This window comes from Eublepharis macularius, chromosome 6 (assembly GCF_028583425.1).
Source record: "Eublepharis macularius isolate TG4126 chromosome 6, MPM_Emac_v1.0, whole genome shotgun sequence".
NCBI classification, from domain to species: Eukaryota; Metazoa; Chordata; class Lepidosauria; order Squamata; family Eublepharidae; genus Eublepharis; species Eublepharis macularius.
In genome coordinates this window covers 35719669-35732130 of record NC_072795.1, presented here as the reverse complement: position 1 = coordinate 35732130, position 12462 = coordinate 35719669, and the positions used below count along the sequence as shown (strand labels likewise).

General features: G+C 42.8%; 1 protein-coding gene across 1 annotated transcript; it reads right to left on the bottom strand.

Moving 5' to 3' along the window:
* Positions 1-8156: 8156 nt before the first annotated feature.
* On the bottom strand, positions 8157-12441 carry SERP1 (stress associated endoplasmic reticulum protein 1). The gene is made up of 3 exons (XM_054983789.1): positions 12123-12441; positions 11908-11983; positions 8157-9550 (listed from the first exon to the last, which is right to left on the bottom strand). Exons 1-3 carry the CDS (start codon positions 12204-12206, stop codon positions 9510-9512), a joined length of 201 nt encoding a protein of 66 aa, XP_054839764.1. The 5' UTR covers positions 12207-12441; the 3' UTR covers positions 8157-9509.
* Positions 12442-12462: the final 21 nt, after the last annotated feature.

Genomic DNA, 12462 nt, shown 5'->3' with positions numbered 1-12462 from the left:
TCTTTAACTTAGGGTGAGGTGCTAGTAAGCATGTGGTTTTCTTCATACTTCCACCTGTGCAAGAATTCTAGCACATGTGGAAGTATTCTGGTGGAACCAAACCTCAGCGGCTGGCAGAAACAGGTGCACTGCTTAAATGGAATGCAACATTTTGGCAGTTCGCTAGTCATCCAGCATGAGGGCTGATTGAACACCTTACAAAGATGTGTTCTGGCAGGGCCAGTCCATCCACTAGGCAGCCCTAAACAATCACTTAGGGTGCCAGAGCCAGACGGGCACCAAACAACCTTGTGCCCACCCATCCCCTGCTGCATCTAGGTCTGCTGCTACAAGCAGCAGCACAGGAGGTGCCAACCAGCCCCAGTGGGCAGTCATGGGGAGCCGCCTCTCTTCCTTCCTCCCTTCCTCTGTTGTGGTGGGCCTGGCCCTCCTCTTCCTTCCCTCAGCACCTTGTCACTGTGCAAGAGGATGAGGAGGGAGGTGGCATCTTCCTGGCCTGCCTTGGCTGTTACCCAAATAGTCTACATGTGTATGCTCTTTGACTATTGCAGCAGCATCCCCCTTTTCAGTGTATCAAGTACAGACTCATGTAGCTGGGCAAATTATGGGATCCTGCCTATGCATACCAGGGTCTCAGATCTGGGCAGAGCCTCATATCAGAGTGGGAAGGTTCCTAGAAACAAGCAGGCAGTAACAATAAAATTAAACTCTTTATTGAGAAACCAGTAGAACAGGGGAATGGCAAGAAGCACATAAGAATCCAAATATGTCTGCAAACACACACTTACATATTTTGCCTGGAGTATTGGGGGGCGGGGCTTGGAGGGCAGCCACTGCCACACTGTGCCTCCATTGGGAGGGGGCAAGGAGGGCAAGTGCTAGTCTGCTGCTTTGGCTTGCCACCTCCACTTCTCATCTCACTGTGGGGCAGACGGGGGAGCAAAAAGGGCAGATGGCGGCAAATGCGCTATGAAAGCCCATTAAAAAAAGGGGGGGCTGGCCAAAAACAGATTTCCAACATTACAACGTGGTACGGAAAGGAGGTGCAATTGTGGTGCAGTGATGGTGGGGAACACGCGGAGTGGGAAAGCGTGTGAGTATCTGTTTGAACAGTGCCGTGGTTGCAAAAAAGGCATGGAAACAAAAAGGAAGAGTGGATTCGGCCCTAGTCCAAATGCAAACATCAGTTGACCCTTCTGGCATTTATACTTGAGGTGCTTTTTGTTTACAAGGAGAAAAATCTATAAGCAGAAAGTGGCTTTTCTTTGAAGACATTGTTTACTAATGTGCAGGTGTGACAATGTCCAAAAAGGAGAAAGTTGTAGAGCCACCTCTTTAAGCATTCTGCAGAGGGGAAAAGGCAACCTGAGAGGAATTTCAACTCATATGGTGGTAAACAGGCATTTACTTGCAGAACTGGATTATAGGAATCTGTACTGATGTCCACAGTATATTTACATTTTTTCTTTTGGAGAAAAATATATGGATTATCTATCACATACAACTTACAAAGGGATTGATTTTTATAAAATTAGAATTGCTATAATTATATAAATATACTGAGATGGAAACCTTGTATGAATGATTTTGACATCATGAGTCCTAGGAGATGTAGACAGTTTGTTAAATGAAAGTCCAAAGATTGCTTGAGTTTTGATTATTAACTGTGAATTGCATTTGAAAATACTATTGGCTTAATAACAACAGAAGTAGCACTTCTACATTTTATTAATTGAAGATATTTATAGCCCTTCATCAGTGAGCTTGTGCAAGAGTGGAAAGGGGCACACTTCCCATTTCGTGTTGCGCACACACAAGGTGGTCACATTCCAATCTGTTTCCAATTGCTCCTCAAACCTTAGGAGCAGTTCGGGGGGGGGGGCGTATCCTGGATTCTGCGTGGGAAAGAAGAAAAAGTCTTCATGAACTTCTTCCACTCATAATTCCTAGAAGCCAAACTACTGTGAGCAACCTTATACCATACTGTGCTTCTAAATACCTCAGCCATACTTCATAAAGGAAATCAAAGAACTGGAGGAGATAGGTATTTTTTTTAAAAAAATGATATACTGTCATGCTGACAGTCTTCTTTTTCACAACAGTGAAAAGAAAAATGAATAAAATTAAGAAAAATCTGAATATTCAAACCTGTGACCTTTGTTAGATTTTATTAACAGGCTACGTGGCCATTATATTATACCAACAGATACCCAAATGGTTCTCATATACATACAGTTGGCCAGTAAAGATCTCAAAATTAATGGGCCACTATACACCAGAGATGAAGGGATCAGCTTAAAGCGAGAACAAATAAATGTCTTTATTATTATTATTATTATTATTATTATTTCAATTTATAAACTGCCCATCCTCAGGGGCTCTGGGCGGTGATATGGTGCTGAAAACTCAGCATCAGGCAAATTGCTAATGGGAGGCAATGCCACATTTGGGGTCCTGCAACTAGAAGGCCCTGCTCTGGGTCCTAACCTGTTTTGCCTCAGAAAATGAAGGACAGTGAAGCAGTCCCAAGCATTTTAGGTATATTCTCAGTCATTCTTAACAAACCACCTTGTAAGATGAGTCAGTATTATTATCCCTATAAAGCAGACAGGCAGCGTCAAGGTTGAGACTGGGAAACAAAAGTTTGCGGCAAAAGTGAAACTTGAGACCTGCTTCGATAGCACTCTGCCTCCACACCACACCAGCTCCCCTCAGGATTATGATTAACACAGGAATCCTCCTTGCTGAGATCTATATATCTGTGGCAAAGTTTGAGAATGGATGACAGGCAAGATATATTATTTGTGAAAACTGAGTGGTGATTGTGTACTGGAGATTGGGTGGAATCATATGAACAGTGGCCAGAAGGAGTTCATTGAATTAATCTCCTTCCACCCACCTGAAATGACTCTTGAGGGCTGGGGGGAGCCTCAGGAACAGAGCAGGATGGAGAGGGGCTGCAGTGAGGAGGCAGAGTTGACAGAAGCTTTCCCTGCCTTCCCTCAATATTTTTTTCTTTTTCTTTTTACAAGAAGAGCTCACACAACAGGAGAGGGAGTGCGATTTCTGCCCTTCTCCTGCAGGAGGCTGCAAAGGAGAAGGGGGAGAGAGCCGTTCCTTCAGTTTCTGCTGTTCGTGGTTCACATAATCCAATCCATTGTTGTTCTTGGATCTAGATTGTGTGGGTTAACCTTGAAGGGAAAATAATTTGTTCCTATATTCACAATGGCCCAAAGTGGTTTAGGAACAGGTCCTGTGTCCCAAAATCCTCACAAGTGACTTGCTCGGTGTTCTGTAATGTCGCAGTTGGTCCAGCCTGTTGCACAACTCCTTTTGCTCCTCCAAGACTCCCCTACGGAAAGCAATTCCTCTCCCTCGCACATCCATTTCACAACGAGGCTTTCTCCCCACTCACTCCCTTCTTATCCACTCCACCTAAGCCTAGATTCACCATCAAGCTAGGAAACCTATAGAACGAGGATGGCCAAACGGTGCTTCTTGAGCAACAACTCAAGAATAAAAATGGAGTTCAAAATAGCTTCTGCATTGGTGGTGACCATCTTCACTGCCGCCATCCACCACATGGCAGGTATAAAGGGATCCAGAGAAGGGGAGAATGCAGCAGGGTCCACAACAGAAGGCCCGAAAGCAGGAAACAAATGTGCAAAACGCTGGTTCCGGGTTAAATTAAAACTAGAGCATGTTTAAACAGAATACACTAGTAACAAAGCCCATTGTGGGGGGAAAATACAGCGGGCTCTAGAAAGGGGAGGTCGGGCAGGCTCATGTTGCCTCCTCATCCGTGACTGATCCCAACCGGGTGAAGGCGGGGAGCAGACATTGCAGGATATGGGCAGGTTCTACATAGGTATATGATTTAATGACAATTTGATTTAATTGTTTATCCATTATGTTTCTCTCATATAGGAGTCAGATGTTGTGCTTAGATTCATATATGAGCCAGATGATTATTGATGATTGAAGTAGGGGATGACTGTAATATGATTTGGATGATTATATGATGTAGTTATACTTTCTGTGTATGAGTTTACTATTTGAAATAAATGAAAAACTTGAAAAAACTAGGACATGTAGTGGGGCTATCTAGGCAGGAGAACTGTCAAATTATAATTTTTTTCTGGACAGAAGCTCTTTGCCTTTTAAAGACAACAAATCAAGCGGAAATAAAAGGTGGAGTCCCCCCATCCATTATGCCTTTGTTGGGAAAAGGTTGATCTGTTATGCAATTGTTAGGTAGAGGACAGAAACAGCAATTGGGTTTGTTCAGGTAAAACACACTTAAAAAGTAAACGTTTAAAGACTTGGAGAAGGAAGACAGCCTCTCACCTAGAATTGAAAGCTATCCCAAGGATGATCCAAATAATCCTCCCACCATTTTTCAGAGTTATAAATGCAAACACTCCAAAAAGCAATAAATCACATGGCAATAAATGTTGCTAGACTGCACTGAGTTAAGAAAATTTGCATTTTATTCTAGCATCACTAAGTGTCTCCTGCAGTTCAGCTAAGTGTGGTGCAAAACAATGTAAAGCTACCTAACAAACTCTTCGTTTGCCTGTCAGGAAAGCAATGTGTCACACATTACCCTAAGGGTAACCTAATCTTTAGGTTGCCCAGAGAAGCAATTTAGAGAAATGTCTACTTTCCAACTAGGGTGGGATAGGAGGTGGCGGCTGAAAGAGAACCTACAAACCATCTCCAGAGAATATCATACCCTATTTCCAAAGTCTACATTTTGAATAGTATATGTAGATGAGTATGCCATAAGGAGTTTTTAGGAGAATTTTTCTGTACAAAACCAGGTACCAATAGGTATGAATAGAAATATGCACATTCCTTCCTTAGATCCTTTCTTCATCATCTTCTAGAGTTGCCAGCTCCAAGTTGGGAAATTCCTGGAGATTTGGGGGGTGAAACCTGGGGAGACCTGGAGAAAGTGGGGTTTGGGGTGGGAAAAGACCTTGCATTGGCATAATTCCATAGCGTCCACCCCCCAAAGTAGCCATTTTCTCCAGGTGAACTGATCTCAGTGGCCTGGAAACCAGTTGTAATTCCATGATATCTCCAGCCACTACCTGGAGGCTGGCAACCCTATTGTCTTCACAGAAGCAAGTTCTGTAGAAACAAATGGGATACTTTCACATGAGCACCCCAAAGCTTGCTGGAAGAGAACATATTATGCAAGCCCCCAAACTGTCCCTTCTCACAAGAAATTCTCCATTTACTTCTGTAGAGAGGGAACTTCAAATACCCAAAGCAGTTTTAGAGTTTATACCTCCACTGAAGTGAACAGGCTGGCTTGGAGATGTAGAATCCTGGTGGCGCATCACAGTGCACATTCAAGCCCCACAGAGGCAGTGTATTTTAAAAAGATGGATTATTAAGAACAAGAGTCTACAATGTTCATGTCACAGGTTTAGACTCACAAGTGACTGTGAATGATTCAAGAGTCAAGTTACTTATGGTGACTAGATGACCTCAGGCCAGTCACACACACACAGTTAGCCAATCACAGGGTTGTTGTAAGGATAAGGAGGAGGAGAATCATAGAAGCCGCTTTGGATCCCCATTGGGGAGAAAGACAGGGAATAAATGAACAAATAATAAGATACGTGTAAAGTCAGTTTTGATCCTAAATGGTGTTGTAGAGAATGAGCAATTGGGCAGCTACCTAATTATCCTGCATAAAATCCTAGACATGTGAAATATCTTCAAAAGGCATAGAGAGGCAATTCATGTAGTAGCTAGAGTATCAGTCTCCCTTTTTTAGCCAAGCCTAATTGCAGAATTGTTGCAAGAATAAAATGTGTGATCCTTGTGTAGCCTGAGCACCATGGAAGAAGGGCAGGGCAGGATATAAACGTAGTAGGTTGATAAAAATGGGAAGTACCTTTTCATCTAGCAACAGAACAACAGGCTTATTCATGGCATTAAATATTTAACCTCTGCAGCATTTACATAAACTCCTAACTAAATAAACAAAAGTACCTAGTGATGGAGGTATTTGTGCTAACCTTTATGGTACATGGTTATGAAATCAAAACCTAGTGTCCACCTTGAGGCCTTGGAAGAAAACACACTAAAAATGTCATATTGTGTGCTACAGGAATAAAGGAGAAAGGAAAATGACATGTTTACGACTAGAAAGCAGAATACCGTAATCCCATTGCATTAAATGTAACACTTGATCCTATGAAGCACGCACATAAGGAATTCACATCCGATCTCTCCACTCAGCACCCTGAAAAGTTGATTCTGCAGGAGAGGGAACCCTCAGGAAAACAGCAGTGTTATGCTGCATGGAAAGAGATTGTGTGAGCTTTACCACAAATGTTAAGTGAACAACAGCTCTTGCTACAACTCTAACCCCAAGTCAGTCTAGTCTTGTCACCAGCAGACCCCAAACTCCAAGAACAGCTAGTACAAGAGGCTACAAGGGGAAGAGGTCTGCTCTATGAACTCCTTCCTCCCATGATTCACAGGAGTCAAACCATAGCATGCTTGCTACAAAATAGTGTGCTTCTTAGTGCCTCAATTCAGCAATGCATGTTAAAGAACTGAAGGTATTATAAAGTTTTAGTATTATGTACTGTCAACGCTGGCATGCTTATTTCTCACAACTACGAAGACAAATGAAGTGCAACTGAGAAAAATCCATCATGAAATCAAGTCTTTTGTTAGAACTTTTAACAATTTCTGGTTGGTAAGAGGCTACATTGCCTTCATACTGTTGTGAGGCATACCAGAATTGTATATTATCAGATTACTGTGATTTTAATGTAAATGGAAAGAAAGAATTGGTGTTCTTAACCTAGTGGCACCTTAGAGACCAACAAATCTTTCAGAGCATAAGCTTTCAAGAGTCAGAGCTCCCTTTTTCAGATACCTGAAGAAGGGAGCTCTGACTCTTGAAAGCTTACATTCTAAAAATCGTTTGTCTCCAAGGTGCCATTGGACTCAAATCCTGCTGTTCTATGGCAGAACACAGCTACTAACCTAAAAAACTTCTCTTATCCTGGCTGTGTACAGAATACAGGTTTGCATATTGATTTAAAAGACAATCCAGACCTGTAGTAAAACCAAAAACCAGTCATCTGGTTTTGATTGGCAGAAACAATGTGCAGAGCGGAACCCCATCAGCACATCCTTCACTGGTAGAAAATTGATGCCAGTGGTTCAATGTGCCAATTTTCTACTTTTGTTGTCTCCGCCTCCCCTGCAGCCGAGCTCCATGGAACCAAAACAGCATCCAGCAGTCACCATAATACAGCGAGTTAACAAGCAACCTAGCTAGTAGTCATTTTCTGACTAGGACTAGTTACTGTATTAAACAATAGGGTACATAATTTTATCAAAGTGCACTCTATTCCTACTTTTCTATGGTATCGGAATGGTGGACAACAACTTAAGTGACTTTGGATCCTGTTGGTGAAAAAGGCAGGGTACATATGAAGCAAGCTAAGCATGAATGGAAGTGAACATGGAATCTTTTTATTTTTCCCTCCCATGATTGATCACAGCAGATGTCCCATTGTAGAATAACCAAGAGTAGCATAGAGTATCATGAAAAATACATGTTCTAATACTTTTTTTATTCCTGTTTAACTGATTTGCTTATCAGGTACTAACCTCAGTTGCCTGGTGCTGCTGTATAGCTTGTTCTAATGAATCAGTTGCACAGAATGCAATACAAGACAAGCTAGCAGCAGAGCCTGGCTGGAGTTGCATTCTGTTTCTTTGAAGAGTCCAGTACCTTAAACTAGGAGCTCACAGTCTGACATGTAAGCAATGATGAGAACCAAATATTTACTATATACTTTCAAAGGCATCTCAGAGCTAGTACTCCTGACTGGGGGGAAAAAAACCCAAAACTATTGTTGTGTCTTAGTGAGTGTACCAGAGCAGTTGTTTCTCTCAAACCAGGCATGTGTTCTAGATGAGCTTGAAATACTGGCTGTGCACCCATCTGCAAGACCAGTTTACAGAGAACCACAACTATGCCAACGCATCAGTCTTGTAAGTATTTCTGTGCTCACACATATGCTCCTACGGTTCTAAAGGCAGCAGCAGCTAGAAAAAGCAGCTTTTCCCAAAAAGGATTTATATTTAAATCAACGGATTTATAAAACTTCACACAGATTTTAAAGTAATTTATTGGAAATAGTTCTTCAATTACAAACAAGCTTTCCCATTTACAGAATGTGCTGACAGCAAAGGGTAAGAAATATAGTCTCCCACTCACTTGCCTTGGACAAACACAACCCTGTAGGATTACAGAATTGCTTACCTTTTTAACTTTTCACTCAGCCCTTTGAATTGTGTATTTCTGTGGTCCAGTTAGCTGCTTAAAAAGGCATTCTCTGAGAGACTACCTGACTTCATCTTTACCTTGTTATGCTTTGCAACAAGGAGATCTTATTAGTGCGGCAAAGACATATCAACTTTATGTCTGCTACCCTGTGAAAATGCAACTCATTTAGTCTTACATTGTACTGTTGACTTCTATGAAATTAGCATGCGTTACAGGCTAAAGAAATGAGCTTGAGACACATCAATATAAAATGTGGGTACAGCAGTATGCTTTTAACCTGCTAACTTGTTCAGCTGAACTGTGGTACACCAGGCTGCATGCATGTTAATGCTGTCTGGACTACTATGAATATAGTATTGTGGCACAAGTCACCATGTAATAATTTGCACTCATACCTCAAACTTTAGTTCAAATTATTCCTGAAGGTACTTACCACCCCATCCAAGGAATGATGGCATAAGAAACATTGACAGTCATGTACAATATACAACAGCTAAACATTGTGAAACATCAGTTTTAATGCATCAGAAGAGGTTGCTCCTTTATGCAATCTATGGTCAATTAAAAGCCATTGCTTTTACGTTGTATTAATAACCAATGTCCCAAGAAGCATAGGATAAGGTCTTCTACTAGTAACCATTTGAGTTATTGAGATGCCACATGCTACAGTAAAACTAAGCTACACATACATAAGATGTTCTTTTCAATTAAGCAATAACCACAGCACACATCTGTTAACCAAGCTGCATGAGTGCGCATTGAGCTAGTCATACAATCACTATTTCATAAGCTTAACTTTTCCATTTTAAATAAAACCACTTCCATTTATACAGAAGATTAACAAAGATCAGTGTTTACATATGATGCAGTCACTAAGTATCTACACTGATATCAACATAAAGCATGAGTTTGATTCACAGAATAAGTAGGTCCACGATTGTAAGTTAACAATAACTCTTTATTGCTTTATACATGTGATGCTTTTTCAAGGCACTGTGGCATGGACTAGAAAACCTGGAATGACTTGTGAAGGAACCTGGAATGACATATGGTCAACATGGACAGTTCTTCATAAGCAAGACGACAGCAAATTTAAATTCCAAGTTATCAAACATCAGGAATGAGAGTTCATAGTTCACAGGAGAAAAGTAACCATCTTGTTTAAAGATCAGCTTCTTCACATGCCCATCCTGATACTCTGAATAATCTGAAAAATAGCTGCAAAAGGAGACAGATTCAGATACTGCTAGCCTGATGTGCATAACTCTTAAGCAGTCTTCACTGACAAGGTGCTGCCACTGAGTTTTGAAGTCTCAAAAGTCTACAACTTTAATTTGATTGCAATTAATTATGTAAAATAAAGAATTTTACTACTCCTTGCTTCTTACAAAAAAATTCAGCCTGAAAACATTTCAAAAAGAAAGCCAAAGTAAAGCATCAGAAGCAAGCTGAAAAGTTTTGCAACCTTTAACTGCTGACATATGATCCAATTTCCAGTTTCTGAAACCAACACAAGTTGAGATGATGCAACTTTACTCTTTGAGGATAGTTAACTATTACTAACTCGATCTCAACCCAATACCTTAAAAAACCATACATGAGAAAATATTGATAATATCTCTCTCAACTATTTTCAGAGTTTAGAGTGACATAATCTCGCTTCAAAAACAGATGATAGCAAATTTTAAGCTATGATAGGTCACAAATTACTAAGAAGAGAGGCAAGGGAAGAGAAGGCATTTAGGGTTTTTTTTTTAAAGTCAAGGAAAGAAGAGGAAGGAATAACGGCAAGGCAGAGAACAGTAAGAAATCCCATATTGCAACTTCAGCATAAAGGTGGAAGTTGGAATATGACCATATACTATGCCATATGCAGGGCTTTTTTCTGGGAAAAGAGGTGGTGGAACTCAGTGGGTTGCCCCCTCAGAGAAAATGATCACATGGCTGGTGGCCCCGCCCCCTGATCTCCAGACAGAGGGGAGTTTAGATTGGCCTCTGCGCAACTCAGCGGCACGGAAGGCAATCTATACTCCCCTCTGTCTGGAGATCAGGGGGCGGGGCCACCAGCCATGTGATCATTTTCAAGAGGTTACGGAACTCCGTTCCACTACGTTCCTGCTGAAAAAAAGCCCTGGCCATATGGCAAAAAAGCTTTCCAGCTTTCTTAAGTGGAAACAACCTAGTTTGGCCACTGTGGGAAAAAGGATGCCACACTAGATGGAGCATTGGCCTTATTCCACAGACCTCTTCTTGTATTCTTAACCAGAGTTTTGATTTTAGTTATATAACAAACTAGTTAGCAAGATAAGTTCTACTTCTTTCATCACTATATTATGTAAAACTGCTATTCATGATTCACTTGTGAACCATTAGTTCACATCACTGAATATCAATAACCCTGGATGGTGGTAATTTATTACACAAAATTAGCTACAAACCCACAAGGTTTCACTTTCCTTATTTGTTATTTTTTAACAGGTGATAAAATTCCAGTACAGCCTCCTTACAAGATTTGTAACAGACAACCTAATTCCCCCATATTAAAGTTGAGGCCAATCAACTTAGCAAACAAGTGAGCTATCACATGGTAGTCTTAATGACAACGTTCTAGCAGATTATGCAAACCAAGGATTTTCTTCTTTTTTGTCCTGAGCCACCTGGTGAACAGCAAAACTTCTTTGCATGTAATGTTGCTATTCATTGTAAGTGAGCCTTAAATCACAAAAGCTACACACTTAAGAGGAAGCAAACCATACTGAACTCAGTAGATCTTACTTTTGAGTAAATGCACTTAAGATAGCACTGTCAAACTGACTTTTTAAGTGATTTTGCATGACTGCATCTGCTAAAAGACACTGCACATTTTTACAAGTGAACCGTTTGTGAACAAGTGCAGTGCTGTGGTTAGTGTTCAAGTAGGACCAGGGAAAGTGTATCATGAAGCTCACTGGGTGACCTTGGGCCAGCCACACACCCTCAGCCTAACCTACCTTATGGGGCTGTTGTGAGGATAAAACTGAGAAGAAGAGAACCAGTTATGCCACTCTAACCTCCTTGATGGAAAGCCAGAATAGAAAAGTTACGGTCTAGGGATGTTTAGAGAATTTATACCTTACAGGTGATTAACATATACCAAAAAAATTAAGCAATATAGCAGTTCTAACGGCAGATATTGCTTCATCTTGTATTTAGGGAACAGAGCAAAAAGACACCCTTATTGGGCAAAGCAGGTTATGACACTGACTTGGAAGGGGAGGAAAGAAGAGGTGGATGGAGCTGGTGTGGCACAGTGCTGGGAGCCTCGGACTGGCATCTGGGAAACCAAGATCCAGATCCCCCCTCGGCCACGAAGCTCACAAGTCTGTCACGAAGATAAAATGAGGAAGAGAGAACCACACACGCACGGCCCCGAGCTCCTCAAGAGGAGGATAAAAGCAGACACTGGGTAACTGGGGATTTCGGGCGATTCCTAAGTGAGAAACGAGGGAGACGAAGCAGCAGCTGCGGCAGGGACTCCTGCACGGCCCGGGCTCTCCCCCAACCCGCCCCGGCCAACAGCTGCTGCCCTCACTTACCCGATCCGCACACCACGAAGATGAAGAGAGCCAGCAGCCAGGGCCCCACCGACGCCTTCTCCTCGGGCGCGTTTCTCTGCGGGAAAGAGCCGCCGCGTCAGGCCCGCTCAGGGCAAGGGAGGGAGAAGGGCAGCCCCACCCCGGAGAAAAGGCGACCCCGCCAGCGGCTCCCTCGCTCCCCCCCGGCCCTCTCCTGAGGCGGCCCTCCGCCCTACCGAGGTCTTGGCCACGTTCCCGCGCTGCGTGATGTTCTTGCTGTGCTTCTCGTTGGCCATCCGGATCCGCTGCTTGGCCACCATCTTAGCTGCTGCTGCTGCTCCTGCTGCTACCACCACTGGTCGCCGCCGCGCTCAACCAACCCCGCGGCTCTCGCCCCGAGCGCCCTGTCACTCGCCGCCTGTAGCGCTGCTGCTGCCACCGCCGCTTCCAGGGACTGAGGCAGCCCTCGCTCGCTCCTGCCAGACAAGCCGCCGCGTAAGCAGCAACTGCCCCTCACGCAGGCCCCACCCTCCGGAAGCGCACTACGCGGCGCCCGGAGTTTGAGGCCACGACCCG

What these genes read in the sequence shown, in the direction of transcription:
- SERP1 (XM_054983789.1), bottom strand. Translation starts at nt 12,206, where the DNA reads ATGGTGGCCAAGCAGCGGATCCGGATGGCCAACGAGAAGCACAGCAAG. An exon ending in GGAACGTGGCCAAGACCTCG is followed by an intron (nt 11,984 to 12,122) that starts GTAGGGCGGAGG and finishes TCTTTCCCGCAG; the next exon opens with AGAAACGCGCCCGAGGAGAA. An exon ending in CTTCGTGGTGTGCGGATCGG is followed by an intron (nt 9,551 to 11,907) that starts GTAAGTGAGGGC and finishes CTCCTTTTGCAG; the next exon opens with CTATTTTTCAGATTATTCAG.